This window comes from Lithobates pipiens, unplaced genomic scaffold, assembly GCF_037356315.1.
Source record: "Lithobates pipiens isolate NorthernLeopardFrog02 unplaced genomic scaffold, aLitPip1_a1.2 Scaffold_27, whole genome shotgun sequence".
Lineage (NCBI taxonomy): Eukaryota > Metazoa > Chordata > Amphibia > Anura > Ranidae > Lithobates > Lithobates pipiens.
The window spans coordinates 147971266-147988860 of record NW_027507788.1 but is presented as its reverse complement, the minus strand read 5'-3'; the positions used below and the strand labels follow the sequence as shown (position 1 = coordinate 147988860).

General features: G+C 44.7%; 1 protein-coding gene across 1 annotated transcript in view; it reads right to left on the bottom strand.

Annotated features, from left to right (window-relative positions):
• The window catches only part of LOC143934225 (transmembrane protein 26-like), an 80543-nt gene extending 65244 nt beyond the window's left edge, over positions 1 to 15299 (bottom strand). The window contains exon 1 of the mRNA XM_077457656.1: positions 15083 to 15299. Within this exon, the coding sequence (XP_077313782.1) occupies positions 15083 to 15294 (212 nt within the window). The 5' untranslated portion in view covers positions 15295 to 15299. The remainder of the gene's footprint in view (positions 1 to 15082) is intronic.
• Positions 15300 to 17595: the final 2296 nt, after the last annotated feature.

Below are 17595 nucleotides of genomic sequence, written 5' to 3'. Positions count from 1 at the left end.
CTAAGGGTGCAAATTTTTGATTTAACTCCTCACTACCTATCACAGTTTCGAAGGCCATAAAATGCCAAAATAGCACAAAACCCCCCCAAATGACCCCATTTTGGAAAGTAGACACCCCAAGCTATTTACTGAGAGGCATGTTGAGTCCATGGAATATTTTATATTTTGCCAAAAGTTGCGGGAATATTACAAACTTTTTTTTTTTTTGCACAAAGTTGTCACTAAATGATATATTGCTCACACATGCTATGGGCAGAAGTCAAATTACACCCCAAAATAAATTCTGCTGCTTCTCCCGAGTACGGGGATACCACATGTGGGGGACTTTTTGGGAGCCTAGTTAACTAGCTACCTAGCGACACTAGCGACACTGATGCAGCGTTCAGAAAAATTATCGCTTAGTGACACTGGCAAAAGGGGGTGAAAGGGTTAACTAGCGGAAATCAGGGGGTTAAAACCATTATTGGGTAGTATATCGGGGTACCTAGCGCTATAAAAACCTGGCGGTGAACCTAAAAAAATAACTAGCTACCTAGCGACTGTAGCGACACTAATGCAGCGATCAGAAAAACGATCGCTTAGTGACACTGGCAAAAGGGGGTGAAAGGGTTAACTAGCGGCAATCAGGGGGTTAAAAACATTATTGGGTAGTATATCGGGGTACCTAGCGATATAAAAACCTGGCGGTGAACCTAAAAAAATAACTAGCTACCTAGCGACACATGCAGCGATCAGAAAAATGATCGCTTAGTGACACTGGCAAAAGGGGGTGAAAGGGTTAACTAGCGGCAATCAGGGGGTTAAAAACATTATTGGGTAGTATATCGGGGTACCTAGCGCTATAAAAACCTGGCGGTGAACCTAAAAAAATAACTAGCTACCTAGCGACTGTAGCGACACTAATGCAGCGATCAGAAAAACGATCGCTTAGTGACACTGGCAAAAGGGGGTGAAAGGGTTAACTAGCGGCAATCAGGGGGTTAAAAACATTATTGGGTAGTATATCGGGGTACCTAGCGATATAAAAACCTGGCGGTGAACCTAAAAAAATAACTAGCTACCTAGCGACACTAGCGACACATGCAGCGATCAGAAAAATGATCGCTTAGTGACACTGGCAAAAGGGGGTGAAAGGGTTAACTCTAGGGGCAATCAGGGGGTTAAATCTTTATTGGGGGGTGATAGGGGGCTACCCTGGACCTAACACTAACTGTCCTGACAGTTTTTACTGTCACAACTGACACTGAATGCATTGATCAGTAAAGAAATGATCAATGCAATCAGTGACACTGTGACTGGGGGGGGAGGGGGGGCGGGGGGGGGATCGGGGGGCGATCGGGGGGGGATCGGGGGGGGTTTGTGTGCCTGTGTGTACCTACATGTCAGTGTAGTGTTGGTGCACACTTACTTTTACTGTTCTCCTCGTAGTCCGGTCAAAAAGACCGCCCCGAGGAGAATGACATCACTTCCTCCTTCCTGTGTAAACAATACACAGGGGAGGAAGCTTCTCATTGGCCAGGAGCGATCCAGAGGGGGTGGCCGAAAACGAACGGCCATCCCCTCATCACGGAGCGCTCCTGGACCGAATCGGACTGCCGTATCCAGCGGGAGGGGGTCCGATGGGACCCCCCACCCGCTGGAAGGCAATCACGTAGATGTACGTGATTCTGCCTGCCTGTGCCATTGTGCTGACGTACAATGGCAATACGGCGGTCCTGAAGTGGTTAATTTGTCCATTTCCTTTTTTTTTTTTAGCTTTCAGCATTGTTGCACTTTGAATGAAAATTGCGCGGTCATAGGCCGCACTGATAGCCAGCCCTGACTGGCATCACTAATAGGCACTGATTGCTGGCACTTGTGGGTACGTATTGCTGGCACTGGTGGCGCTTTATTGTAATCAGGGCACTGATGATTAGGGATGAGCCAAACACCCCCCTTGTTCGGTTCGCACCAGAACATGCGAACAGACAAATAATTTGTGCGAACATGTGAACACCGTTAAAGTTTATGGGACGCGAATGTGAAAAATAAAAAGTGTTCATTTTAAAGGCTTATATGAAAGTTATTGCCATGAAAAGTGTTTGGGGACCCGGGTAATGCCTCAGGGGACATGTATCAATGCAAAAAAGTTTTTAAAATGCTTAAAGTGAAACAAAAATGAAATATTCCTTTAAATATTGTCACGTACCTGGTGGTAGAGCCCGACCTGCAGGAAGAGACCTCTCTTGCGGCTCCAACTCGAGGGCCCTGGTAGGGTATACAGGTAGTACAAGAGTCTGGAGTGGCACGAGTGCCTGGCAGGATCAACAGCAGCAGCGGGGTCTGGAGCCCAGGAAGAACTCATAGCAGGACCCCCAGCTGGATCAGGGGATGGCTGGGACCAGGAAGGAACAGGATCAGCAGGCAGGTGCAGGAAGCTGAAGCAGAGCAGCAGGTCGGGTAGCTGGACCTGGGACAGCAATGCAGGAACTCAGGAGGAAGCAGGACTTCAGGTAGGAGCTGGAACCACAACTGGAGGTAGAGCAGCAGACGGGCACCGGAACAAGAGGCTGGCAGCAGAGCAGTCAGACAAGCTGGGTCGGAGGTCAGGCAGTCAGCGAAGGTACCAAGGATCAAGCAGGTGGATAGTCGGACAAGCCGGCAGCAGAAGTACCCAAGGATCAAGCAGAGGGGAAGTTAGACAGGCCGGGATCAGATGCAGGCGGATAGCAGGAGTGGTAGGTAGACAAGCCGGGTCAACGGGTCACAGAAGGCCGATTCTCAGAATCAGGATACTCGCACGTTGTAGATCAGACAGAAAGAACTGGATGTGACAGACTGAGTTAAATGGCCCGCCTGGCGCCAACACGCGCGCACGATCGCTCAAGCTTGCCGTGCATACACACGGTCACACAAAAGTTCCATGAACTTTTGACCATCGTGTGTATGGGGCATTAGTATGCCTGTAGAGTGGTGCATGTTTCTCATGTGTTTTGTTGTGCCGCAGCAAAATTACATTTCCAAAAGAAAAAAATGTAATTTAAAATTGCTCGAGGCTGTAATGTATTGGCGGATCTCGGCAATATAGATAAAAATCTATGTTCTGCCCCAAGTCCATACCAGACTGATATTAAGGGGAACTCCATGCCAACATTAAAAAAAAATGGTGTGGGGGTCTCCTCCAAAATCAATACCAGACCCTTATCTGATCAAGCAGCCATGGCAGGCCAGGAAAAGGGGGACGAGCGAGCCCCCCCCCTCCTAAACAACCATACCAGGCTGCCTGCCCTCAACATGGTGAGGGTGCCCCCTCCAGGGTTCTGCTACTTTACCCTTGTAATGTAGATCAATAAGGGTTGCCAGCCAGTAATGATTCCTCTCCTTGATACCGCAAATCCTAGGGTCCTTTTGCAGGTTTTCCAGAATCAGGGAGGTCATGCAGCATACATTTTCAGAGACATTTGACTCTGGGTCACTAAGGATCACATTATCCATAACTACCTCCTCCCAGGCACGTACAACTCCTTGGTTTTCTGGGGACTGAAAACCATCCCTTGAAGACTGCTGCATTTATCCTCTACATCCATGCTGACACAATCCTCCTCCTCCTCCTTTTCTTCCTGGGGGTTTGGCAGCCCAGGAGGAATGCTATCTGCAGAAAGGGGACATTGAGCGGAAAGGAAGCCCTCCTCTTCCTCCTGCTGTTCTGCCTCAAGTGCCCTGTCCATGAATCCGTAAAGCGTGTGCTCCAGCAGGAAGACTAGAGGAACAGCGTCACTGATGCATGCATTGTCGTTGCTCACCATCCTTGTGGCTTCTTCAAATGGTGACAGGACAGTACATGCATCCTTGGTACAGTGGCGTGGCGAAAAGAAGCGAAGCTCTCCTGATCCTGTCGTGGTGCCATACCCGCACAGGTACTCATTGATGGCCCTCTGCTGTATGTGCAGCTGCTGCAGTATTGCCAATGTTGAGTTACACCTGGTGGGTAAGTCACAAATGAGGCGATTGGTGGGCAGGTTGCATTCCCATTGAATGTGAGCCAGCCAAGCACTGGCATTGCATGACTGGCGGAAATTGCCAAAGACTTTTGTGGCCTGCCTCAGGAGATCTTGTAGGCCTAGTGTGACGGACCCCCCCCATACTCAAGATGAGTCTGTCCACTGTATAGCTCCTCTGTCCGGTGCATTCTAGCACTTGCAGTGCCCTCTGTATCATCGCTGCTTCTTCCATTGCAGTTAGGACAGGAAAACATAGGGGCACCCCTTGCCCCATTTGCTCTGCATCTTTGCGACTGTCTGCTATTACTTCTAGACACTCCCAGGCAACGGGAGACATTCCGGGCTGCTGATCACCGCCAAACAGCCGCTCGTAGGCAACCTAGAGCTCCCATTCCTGCTCAACCAGGAACTCCAATTCCTCCAGGTCACACGCCTCTTCGGGGAGGTCCACTCATCGCACGGTCGTTCCCTCAGGAACACCTCTCGTGCACGTTACTGTGTCCGGTACATCTCTGTGGAGGAGGGAAGGATCTTCCCCTGATGGTGCAAATCCTGGCTTAGCGTCTCTTGCCAGAGTTGCTGATCACATCCCCCCCAGCAGAGCATGGTGTGCTCTGCCACTGGTCACCGATGTTGCTTCCGCATGCCTTGCAGGTTTGGATGTCCCAGACTGCAGGAGACATCCCACCGCTGCCAGCCAATTGTGACGGACCCCCCGTACTCAAGATGAGTCTGTCCACCGTATCACTCCTCTGTCTGGTACCACACAATCCAAGACCCCTTAGCCTTCCCATTCACTAGTCATAGCTCAGTGTAGGGTAAAACATCAGACTGTTTATTAGAACAAGAATACAAGTCTTAAATACAGTTAAAGAGGAGGTTCCTACCTCCTGCTCGTACTAATCTAACAATACACCTGTAGCTAGAAACATAAATTAACATGAGCTAATTAACTAATCCCTTAAAGCAGCCGATGTGACTCCCTAACTACAATACACATTATCATACATCTCAACACAAAACTCCTTCATACAATTGCAGGGTTAATTAGCACAAACAACAATGGGTGAAAGACTCTTAGAAGCTGTGAGAAGTCATACTAGATGCATTTACATTATAGCAGACAACAGACAGACAGGTGGCTGGAGTTGACATCAGCATCTCCTAACAGTATTTGTCCCAGCATTATGAATCAGCCACTATTTCTAATATGGCATATACAGGGTTCCCAGAGTCTGTGCTTCTGAATCCAAAGTAACACCACCTCAGGGGTCCCCAGGCATACAGTTCACAAAGAGCACCGTTCCCTCAAATGCCAGGGCCCATAATCGCAATGCAAGAGGCTAACATTCAGTCCGCTCCAAAAGTCTCTGTCCCGGCTAGGTCTGTCACATTTCTCCCCCCTCAAAAGTCGACTAACAAGGTCCCAGGCCTCCCCCTGGTCTGGACATGTGTTAGTCAGGCAGAGTGAACTCGCATAGTCAGTCTGCATGATCTCCAATCTTGGCTGCAAGGAGTAGTTGACATCAGTGTGTGTGGGGCAGAGGTCCTGTCCCCTAGGCAGACCAACTTAAGCACTGCATGGCATCTTTTAGCCTGACTACTTGCGTAGCCACGTGAATACTTACGGAGCACTGCTGATTCAGAGTACAATTCTGCAGAAGAGGCCATAGAGGAAGAAGAAAAGGAGGGGGTGGAGCAGAGAGCTGTGGCAAAATCACCACCAGCTTTTTGGAGGCATGGTGGTGGAACAAGCTCCAACAACACTGAACCCTGCATCCTTCCCAGCTGCCAGAAGATTTACGCAGTGTGCTGTCAAAGAAAGGTCACAACCCTGCCAATGCCTGCTGGACCATGAGTCAGCGGTAATATGAACTTTGCTGCTGACCACCCTGTTCAACGAGGCCAAAACATTGCCTTCCACATGGTGGTAAAAAGCCGAAACGGCCTTACGTGAAAAGAAATACAGTTTTGTAACCAGCCGCTGTGGTACAGCACATTCCACAAATTCATGAAAGGGGGCAGCGTCTACCAGCTGAAAAGGCAGCAGTTGCAGTGCTAGCAATTTGGCCAAGCTAAAAAAGCCCACACCAAGAAACTTTTGCAAGTCATTGGGGAGACAGCAGTACCCAGCACCTGCGGAGCTCTGTGGTGTGATGGAATAGGGTGGCTGTCCCCTGGAGGACATCCTGCCTCATTGGAGTTCTGCCTCCTCCCCCTCCTCACTTTCCTCCTCACTTCTCTCAGGCACCCAAGTACAGTCAGTGACCTCATCACCTATTCCCTGCTTATCACTGGAGCAAACTTAGCAGTATGCTGCAGTTTCTTGTCCTTCTGTGGGACCCCCTCTCTCTAGGCTCATGTTACTCCCTTCCTCAACCTGGGAACCAACATTGGAGCCTTCAAATTGCTGTGCATCCTCCAGCAGCATGTAACCGACACTATGGTCGAAGAATTCTGGTGACTCCTTCGTACATGATGGTGGGGTTACGGGAAGGAGTAACTGTGGACAAGGAGTCAGTGGAACAGGCCACTTTGGCAGCTGCGTTGGAAGGCAAACTACCATGAGCCTGGGTGACAGAGGATGAGGAGGATGAGGACATCTTCACCAACTCTTCTGCATGTTGCGGCTCAATGACACAGCCAGCAGCAAAAAAAAAAGACAAGCGTGCCCCACAGCCACCTGCAGAGGATGCACCTTGTCCACAACCACCACTGTTTACTGTAGACAGAGGCTGCTTGCCCTCTTTTAGTGGTCTGTGAGCGTCTGCCTCTCCTTGGTGGAATTCCGGACATGATGGGTTTTTTTTTGGTGTTATTTTCTTTGTACACCACCTGCACTGTATTAGAAACTGTATATTGTGTACACCACCTGAAGTGTATTGGAAACTGTACACACTGTATTATATACTGTGTATACCACCGGCACTGTATTAGAAACTGTACACCACTGCACTGAATTATATACTGTGTACACCGCCTGAAGTGTATTAGAAACTGTACACCACTGAATGCACTGTATATATAGGCGCCACTGAATGCAGAATATGAATATATATATATATATATATATATATATATATATATATATATATATTATATAATCTCACAAAAATGAGTATACCCCTCCATATTTTTGTAAATATTTTATTCTATCTTTTCATGTGACAACACTGAAGAAATTACACTTTGCTACAATGTAAAGAAGTGAGAGCACAGCTTGTATAACAGTATACATTTGCTGTCCCCTCAAAATAACTCAACACGCAGCCATTAATGTCTGAACTGCTGGCAACAAAAGTGAGTACACCCTTAAGTTAAAATGTCCAAATTGGGCCCAAAGTGTCAATATTTTGTGTGGCCACCATTATTTTCCAGCACTGCCTTAACCCTCTTGGGCATGGAATTCACCAGAGCATCACAGGTTGACACTGGAGTCCTCTTCTACTCCTCCATGATGACATCATGGAGCTGGTGGATGTTAGAGACCTTGTACTCCTCCACCTTCCATTAGAGGATGCCCCACAGATGCTCAATAGGATTTAGGTCTGGAGACATGCTTGGCCAGTCCATCACCTTTACCCTCGCCTTCTTTAGCAAGGCAATGGTCGTCTTGGAGGTGTGTTTGGGGTTGTTATCATGTTGGAATACTGCCCTCAATGCCCTCACCGCTATTATTCACCCCAGAAGGAGGTATTTCACCTTCACAGTATTAGCCACTGTGCAGCTTGTAGAGTGGGAGGAAACTTCCTGTCCTGTGTTCACAGGTGGGGTGAATAATATCGGTGAGTGCATTTCTTATGGGGCACTGTTTTCCAAGAAAAACAGAACAATTTGAAGGAGCACATTGTCACTTTATTGGACTTTTTGTTTTATACATCAGGGTTTAAGGACAGTATATGCATATTTCTATACCCAGTTTCACAACAACAATATCCACCAGTCATATATGTTGGATTTTTTTGCACAGAAATGTCACTTTGAATTGCAGGTTTTGCACAGGATTGTATTTTATTTTATTTCTGTTTGAACATAACAATATGCATTATATGTAAGCGGTTAGGACGTTTACACAGTAGGATTTGTTGTGGATTTTTGTGAATATATATCTTTATGTAGAGCAACAATTAATTATTTTTTTTTCAGATCCTCCGAGTTCTGTGCCATGTTGACCTTCCAGTGACCAGTATGAGTGAGAGCAATAACACCAAATTTAACATATTTTCACACCTGAGACCGTGTAACACCAACGAGTCTCATAACACCGGGGAAGGGAAAATGGATAATTTGGACATTTTCACTTAGGGGTGTACTACTTTTGTTGCCAGCAGTTTAGACATTAATGGCTGTGTGTTGAGTTATTTTGAGGGGACAGCAAATTTACACTGTTATACTAGCTGACCACTCACTACTTTACATTGTAGCAATGTGTAAATTCTTCAGTGTTGTCACATGAAAAGATAGAATAAAATATTTACAAAAATATGATGGGTGTACTCACTTTTGTGAGGTAGTGTATATGTGTGTGTGTGTGTGTGTGTGTGTATATTAAACACACTGCCACTAACCAAATTGCCTGCCTAATCTAGCTCAATCTATCGCTCTGTCCACGCCAACAACACTACACATGCTATGTAAGCAGCCATTTATAGCATGGACTTAGTCTCCCTGAGCCATGATTGGGCAGGCCAAATGCGTTCCCAGTGCACATACATTTATGCAGCCAAAGCTGGAGATCCTGGCCATGCAGCAGGAAACATGTCAGGAGGCCGAGGCTCATGATGATGTCACCACCACCATTGCTGCCAGTGCCATCACCATCAGCACTACAGGGAGCTTGGCAGCGATCAGCAAGGAGACAGAGTTTACTGCTTCTAATGATCACTGTTCCCTTGGCGAGGTGGAAGCAGGTTTTCCTGACATTGTTGTAGAAAAATTTAATTTCCAGCCCTCTACCCATGTTGGCACCACCGACAGCCCAGAAAGTATCTCCCCTCAGTCCTCACTACTTCTTTCTTCTGAAAAGACCCCCGCCCAAGTGCTTTCTAAGCCTCCAGCATCAGAATGGGCCAATGCAACCATTAGGCCTCAATCCATCACAGCACCTAAAATACCTGGGATGTTCAGGTCTCTTCCTCTTGCTCCTGCCGAACCTCAGGAAGAGAGTGTGACCACTGCAGTGGAAGAGATTCCATCAGGCAGTGTCAATGGTGGTGGCTGACGTTCCAGCATTTGGCAGCATTTTAAAAGAATTGGTGTTGGTCAGAAGGCAAAATGTAATCACTGTGGCAGGGAGGTCAGCCGGGGCCGAGACATAGGGCATCTCATTAATAGTGGCATGAACCAGCACGTGCGTGCACCACCACACAGTGCTGTTAGGGGAGAAAAGTATTATGGCCACTCCTCCAAACACCAAAAGGGGAACCCATAGTGGCACCGCCACAGCCACCATGAGTGCCAGCACCACCAGCCAGTATAAGGCAGAAAAGAATGCTGTTGCCATCCCGCATCCAATCCATACCAGCCAGGCCACCCTCCTGGAAGATTTTGGTGGCTTTCTGAGTAAGGGTATGTCTTGACGCAGGTACATAAAATAACATTCCTGATTGGCCAGCTTATTGCAGTTGGAGGAGCACCTTTCAACATGGTGGAAGGTGAGCCCTTCAAGCAATTAATGCAGGCTGTTGCACCACAGTACCGTGTGCCATCACGCAAGACCTTCCTTATACAGGTCTTGTGTTGGAATGCTCAAGGAGGAGATTGGAAGGGTAGGTGGACAATCAGTGCACCTGACCACTGACTTGTGGAGTGCGTGTAGTGCCCAGCATGCCTTCCTGTTCCTGACGGCACATTGGTGGCAGACCAAGGTGTCCCATGATGTAGTTCAAACATCTGGATTCTCGTCAGCAGTTGACAAACAGGGGCACCGTTCCTTCCTCCTGCACGCTGAGGTGCTTGATGAAAAGCACACAGCGCAAAACATCCTGCAAGCCCTGCAGAAAATGTTGTTGCAGTGGTTTGGACAGGTAGAATGCAACTACCGGATTGGTTATGTAGCCGCACTCCGAATTATTCAACTTTATTTCAAAAATGTAATTAAAATCATAGCATCTAGGCTGGTAAACAGACTAACTGCACAGCCGCTGACATGTTTCACACAGAACACGGTGCTTAGTCAGAGTCAGCTATGACTAAGCACCGTGTTCGGTGTGAAACATGTCAGCAGCTGTGCTGTTAGTCTGTTTACCAGCCTAGATGCTATGATTTTAATTACATTTTTGAAATAAAGTTGAATAATTCGGAGTGCGGCTATCCAGCTACATCTTTTCTACTTCAGTTCCTGTTGCAAACAGAGCCAGCACCCTGTGGAATTGTGGAGACAGCTGTTTTGGGAGAAGTCATTACCTTAGAGCGGTAATTCTTTGTACCAGATTGGCTATGTTGTCACTGATGGAGGCCGCAACATGGTCAAGGCTCTAAGGGATGGCACCTTTGTGGGTGTGCGCTTCTCAGCCCACCTTCTCCACCAGGTGGTAACTGATAGTTTTCGGTTGGTGGAGGCCATTTCTGGTGGCGATGGAAGGCTGTCCAACATGGTGGACTCTTGTCGGAAGATGGCTGGACACTTCCATCGGAGTGTGAGGGACAGCCACCTCCTCAGGGTGGAATAGAGGAAGGCAGGCCTTCCAGAACACTGCCTAAAACAGGATGTGGGGACTAGGTGGAAGCATTGGTCATGTGCTCCCATTCTTCAACCACCTTCAGAGCAAATTGGAGCGGTTCAAGTCGGCTGAGGAACCTTTGCCTGGTGGTGGCCCTCAACCTGATGTGTTGGCTCTGCTAAACACATTTCTGATGGAGTTGGGCAGGCGCACGCAGGAGTTGGCCGCCTCTTGCCCAGAACTGATGCTGGCTGCCATGTGTGACCCTCGCATCAAGGGCAAAATGGCTGTGCAGTGTAGTGTAGTGCTCTGACAACATGGCGAGACAGACTAATCAACAGGGTGCGTCAGAGGGAAAGGCAGATGGTAAGGCTGGGAGAGGAGGAAGAAGATATTGAACACCCCCCTCCCATGCATCATCTGGTGAAGTGAGTAGAGATCCTGCCAGCGGCGCATCTTTTGTCTTGGCTGAGGCACTTGACACCCTAATGGAAACCTCCAGCATAGTGTGCCCAAGAGACCCGCATATCAGCAAAGGAGGTTGTCATGTCCTATTTGTCAGCCCCACCAGTGCACCCCACCACAGATCCAATTTGTTTTGGCAGGAGAAGAGCAAGGAGTGGCCTGCCCTCGCAGATATTGCCAAGGAGCTACTGTCCTGCCAAGTGTGCAGAGTGAGCGGGTGTTTTCTGTGACGGGAAACATCCTGTCACCCCAAAGATCCCAGTTGTCCCCCCAGCTAATGGAGCAGTTAACACTGGACCTATATGAAATTTTTGTCCTTTTTTTCACACAAATAGAGCTTTCTTTTGGTGGCATTTAATCACCTCTCAGTTTTTTATTTTTTGTGCTATAAAAGAAAAAAGACCAAAAATTCTGTGAAAAAATGAATTTTTCTTCGTTTCTGTTATAAAATTTAGCAGATTAGTAATTTTTCTTCATAAATTTTGGCCAGAATTCATACCACCACATATCTTTGGTAAAAATAAGTACAAATTGGTGGATATTATTTGGTCTTTGTGAAAGTCCCCAAGCTATGGTGCCAACATCTGAAAATTGATCACACCTGAAGTACTGACGGCCTATTTCAATTCTTGAGACCCTAACATGCCAGAAAAGTACAAATACCCCCCAAATTACCCTTTTTTGGAAAGAAGACATTCCAAGGTATTTAGTAAGAGGCATGATGAGTTTTTTGAAGTTGTCATTTTTTCCCACAATTCTTTGCAAAATCAAGATTTTTTTTTCCCACAAAATTGTCATATTATCAGTTTATTTCTCACACACAGCATATGCATACCACAAATTACATCCCAAAACACATTCTGTTATTACTCCCGAGTACGGCGATAACACATGTGTGAGATTTTTACACAGCGTGGCCATATACAGAGGCCCAACATGCAGGGAGCGCCATCAGGCGTTCTGGAGCACCCAGGACAATTTTGACATTTCTCTCCTACATGTAAAAATCATCATTTATTTGCTAGAAAATTACATAGAACCCCAAAACAATATATATATATTTTTTTTTAGCAAAGACCCTGGAGAATACAATGGTGGTCCTTGCAAATTTTTATCTCGCACAGTATTTGCGCAGCAATTTTTCAAACGCGTTTTTTTTGTGCTTAAAAAAAAAAACAAAAAAACAGTTAGCCCAATGTTTGCATAAAGTGAAAGATGAAGTTATGCTGAGTAAATAGATATCGAACATGTCACTCTTCAAAATTGCACATGCCCGTGGAATGGCGCCAAACGTCGCTACTTAAAAATCCCCATAGGCGATGCTTTAAATTTTTTTTACTGGTTACATGTTTTAAGTTACAGAGGAGGTCTAGGGTTAGAATTATTGCTCGCACTCTAACGTTCGCAGCGATACCTCACATGTGTGGTTTGAACACAGTTTTCATATGTGGGCGGGGCTTATGTATGCGTTCGCTTCTGCATACGAGCACATGGGGACAGAGGCACTTTAAAAAAAAAAATAATTATTGTTCATTTTACTTTATTTTAGTTTGACATTTTTTTCCCCAAAAATAAATTTTTGATCACTTTTATTCCTATTACAAGGAATGTAAACATCCCTTGTAATAGGAATATGGGATGACAGGTCCTCTTTACAGTGAAATCTGGGGGGTCAATAAGACCCCACATCTCACCTCTAGGCTGGGAAGCCTGAAATAAAAAAATAAAAAAAGATTCTGGCTTTGATCGTATTGGCGAGTTGGTAGAAGCACCGGAGGGCGGTGAGGGGTGGGGGAGCGTCTATGGCTGGGTATTGCAGGGTATCACCGAGTATGGCTGGGTATCTCCATGTATGGCTGGGTATTGCAGGGTATCTCCAAGTATGGCTGGGTATGGCAATTTATGGCGGGGTATTGGCGGGGTATTGCAGAGTATTGGCGTGTATCGCAGAGTAATAGCAGGGTACTGCAGAGTATTGGGGGGTACTGCAGAGTAATGGCAGGGTATTGCAGAGTATTGGCAGGGAATTGAGGGGTTAAATTTCGGTGAGCAGCGATGTGGGCACTGCAGATGCAGCCCACAGCGCTGCTGACACCTATCTCTTTCCCCTCCGCTGTACCGATCGGTACAGAGAGGGGAGGGAGGAACTGGCGTCATGTTATGACGCCGGTTTGCTTACAAGTGATTGCTCCGTCATTTGACGGAGCGATCACTTGGTAAACGGCCGCGACGAGCGTCTGTTTACCGTGATCCAGGGGTCACGGATGCTCTCGTGTGCGCGCACCAGGGGGCGCGCGAGAGCAGAATTCTGGGAAGCCGTTGATTAACGGCCTCTCAGAGTTAAACAACCGCCCCCAAAAGCCGTTAATCGGCTATGGGCAGTTGTTAAGTGGTTAACCTTAGAAATCTCTTAATACAAAAATTGTACCACTTTATCACTCCAATTGGCAGTAAGTTTGATGTTATACTTACTCCTATTTAGTTCATTTATGAAGGAAATCGGCCTCTCCTCTGAACCCACCTATACAAGCAGGATATTATCAACGGTATGTCAACGATAACATCTCAAATCAGGCCATACCTTAGAGAAACTTCCCCCTCCTCCCATTTATTAAGAAAAATATTGGCTATACTGGGGACATATCTAGCTTCCATAGCCACACCTTTTTATTTGGTTACATTTTGGCAAAAACATTGCAATATAGAGTCCATCTAATATTAAACTAATTTGTGTCTGTTTGAGATATGTAAGCCCCTGCAAGACCCACTTGGATGCATTAAGGGCATCATCCTGCTTAATATTTGCATACAATGACTCCACGTTGATTGTCACCAATAGTGTGGATTCATTTATGACCTGTTCCAGTAACATTGATATGATATCTTTACTATTCTTCACAAATTCTTTACCATTTGAGGCCAAAGGTTGGAGGAAAACATATTAATGCTCCCCTATACGGGCATACAAGAAGTCAATTTCACCAACTATAGGTTGCCCTGCGATAAAAAACCCAAATAACGAAAGGTTATTTAATGTATCTCGTTTTGTCATGCTTTACTTAGGAATCTGCAATTATTTCATAGTACAGCGAAGTAGTTTTAGATTCATACCATTTTTGCCCATGTCTTAAAAAATTTCTGATCAGCCCCTTATTCCTACGTGTTAATTCTTCCATTAAACAAAGACCTTTCGGAGCCGTTTGGAAATTGTAGGTATAGATTGCTTTCTCCAGTAAAATGGGATTAAAGATTTGGGGTTATGCACACCCTATATTGACCTATTGATACCTTTTGTGCAATGAAATAAGAATGCCAATGGTCCAGGTCTGATTACTTCCCCTTGTATCAAAGAAATTGCTTTCAACACTCATAACGGATGAATCCTAGGGCAGGACCACCATATATGCCCATGTGTTGCTCGACTTCCACATTCTCTCCAACACAATAAATTTGACGTGTACATAGCGTATAATTATACTGATGTATAGTGCCATCTAGTAAGGAGTGTAAAATCTACCTCCTCCATTCTGCAAGATCACAAAAGCTTTATAAAATTGAGAAATACTATGCTGCAGGTATTTTTTGTTTTGCTTCATTCATAGAGCGAATAGGTTGCGGGAGGTTTAGAATGAACTGAGACAACTTTATATATCTCCACTGATTCAAAAATATTGGTTGGGCTTCCCCACACAGAGACCTTATTATCACATATTAACATATTACTGCAATTTTTGTTTTGTGTATTTTTTTTAATTAAGGATAGGTATTCATGCATATTTGTCTATTTTTGCTGTATAGATTCTTGAATTGCCACATTTTATCAATGTTTCACATATTATCAAATATTATTGCATATTACTACATTTTTAATGAGGCATAGTCATTCATGTATATTTGTTTAACTTATGACAACTAAGCTGTCTTTTTTTTTTTTTTTTGCATTATAATTATATATGCTATTACATATGGTATTACCATTTCCATTCTCCTTTCTCTGTTAATGTCAGTGTGATGGCCATCTCAATGAACAAGAGGAGAATAATACAGAGCAGATACATGTAATTGTTATTCTTCGTCTCTTCCACAGTACAAGATATCATAAAGATCCCATGTACACCAAAAAAAAAGCGACTGAGAAAGGCTGACAGAAACTTCCAGCATTTTGACTTCCAGCTATTTGACTTCATTTTAGCATTGTCCAGTTATCTGTAAAAATATAAAATAATTTTATATAAACTGTCTATATGTGTGTATATTGGTTATTACATAAGCTAAATTACTGTTTGTTAATTATAAAGTCTGTGAAATGCTCATGCTATCCAGCAAACAGTGTAGCTGTGCTGCATATGTTTAGGTAGACTCTGCCCTCGCTCCTACCCCCTAGTAACCCCCTGCCATTAATTTTGAGGCTGGTCTAGACCACATTTCCTTTTTTTGTCCTCCTCATGCAACACATCAAGATTGAGTTCTTTTACCTTTTTCGGTTTACTGTAAGCCCTTATACACACGGTCGGACATTCCGACAACAAAATCCGTCGGATTTTGTCTGAAACTTGTGTTGCATGCACACGGTCGGACAAAGTTGTCGGAAAAGCCGATCGTACGTAACGTGATGACGTTATTTCATTACGACTGGACTACGTTCAGGCTAGTAGCCAATAGCTTTGGTCTAGGAATTTGATCTGAGCATGCATGGCACTTTGTCCGATCGGAATTCTCTACACACAATCGGACAAAGTCCGGTCGGATCATGTTGTCGGAAAGTTTTATAGCCCAGCTCTAAAACTTTGTCCATCGGATATTCTGACGGAAACAGTCCGATGGAGCCCACACACAGTCGGATTATCCGACAACACGGTCTGATCGGACATTATCCGTCGGAATGTCCGACCGTGTGTACAAGGGCTTAGATGTCAGCTTCTGGATCTCTGGCAGGGCCATAAGTGGAGATGGATTGTCTTCACTTGTGTCCATCATAGCGCATACTGGTGTGGGTATTACGTGTGTGTGTGTGTGTGTGTATATATATATATATATATATATATATATATATATATATATATATATATATATATATTTATATTAGGGCTATATATATATATATATATATATATATATATATATATATATATATATATATATATTAGGGCTGTTACTGATTAAAATTTTCGTGTTCAATTAATCACATTTTTTTAAAATCGATTAATCAACAAATTTTGATTAATTATAACGCACATACAGATCCAACTACTTTTAGCTGATCTCCTTGCATTTCAACTCTGCTTTAGTCAGTGGTAAATGTGGTATACACTATATACAATCACCCGACACTAGTTAGTTTCCACAATCCAGGACTTAACTTCACAGTTCACACAAATACATTTTAAATTCCAACTGTAGCAGTGACATAAGTAATTATTTTTTTCACAGTAGCATGACAATCCCTCCAACCTCTGGTCTAACTAATCACTCTCACCTTATGGCATGGACCCCTGTGCAAACAGGTGGTCATGCAAGCAGGTATCAAAAGGGGTTAACATGGACCATAAACTTCTCTCACGTCTCCTTAGATCTCAGCAAGGATGCCAGGTCATGGGTAGAAAGAAAAGATCTAAGTGCTCACCACTTAAGTATAAGATTGAATTTTGTGTTCAAACACAAACTACTCACATAAAAATGATAAAAACACAGCATGTAAAGTCGACAATCATGTTAGTTCCATAGGGCAGCAGCAGATGACGTCATGCGTAGCTCCTCCCCCATACACATTACGTTCAATCAGAACTTCAACGTCACCAGACTCCTCCCCCCCTTCCCTTGGTTAGCAGACGGAGACACTTGGGGAAGGGGGAGGAGTCCAGTGACGTCTATGTCCGTGACATCACTGGATCTCCAACAGAACACCCTGAAGACCTGGAAGCCGGCAGAGAGGTGAGTCCCGATCAAAAGAATTTTGATCGATCAAAAAAATTAATCGATTAATCGAGGAATTAATCTTTAATTTCCACAGCCCTAATATATACATATATACCATCCAGCTGTTTATGTACTATGGCTAGACCAGAGACAGTTAAACATTACAGAGGCATGATTTACTGTTGTCACTATCAGGTAACCCATCTTAGAAAATGCCATGCAGCTATCGCTGGAATGCCTGTAGACAGGAGGTCGTTGCAGCCTCTTTTCTTGAGGTCCTAAATGATGCAGGAATTCAGCAGAAATTAACACAACAAGGGATAAAAAAGGAGAAAAGGAGCACTTCATTTAAACAATTGACACCAGAAGGTTTTACCTCCTTCATGACCAGGGCATTTTTTGCTATTGAGCACTGTGCTACTTTAACTGCCTAGTGTCCGGTCATGCAACGCTGTATACAAATGAAATGTATATAATTTTTTTTTTCCATATAACTAGAGCTTTCTTTTGGTGGTATTGAATTACCCCTGGGTTTTTTATTTTTTGCTATATAAATGTAAAAAAACAGTAAG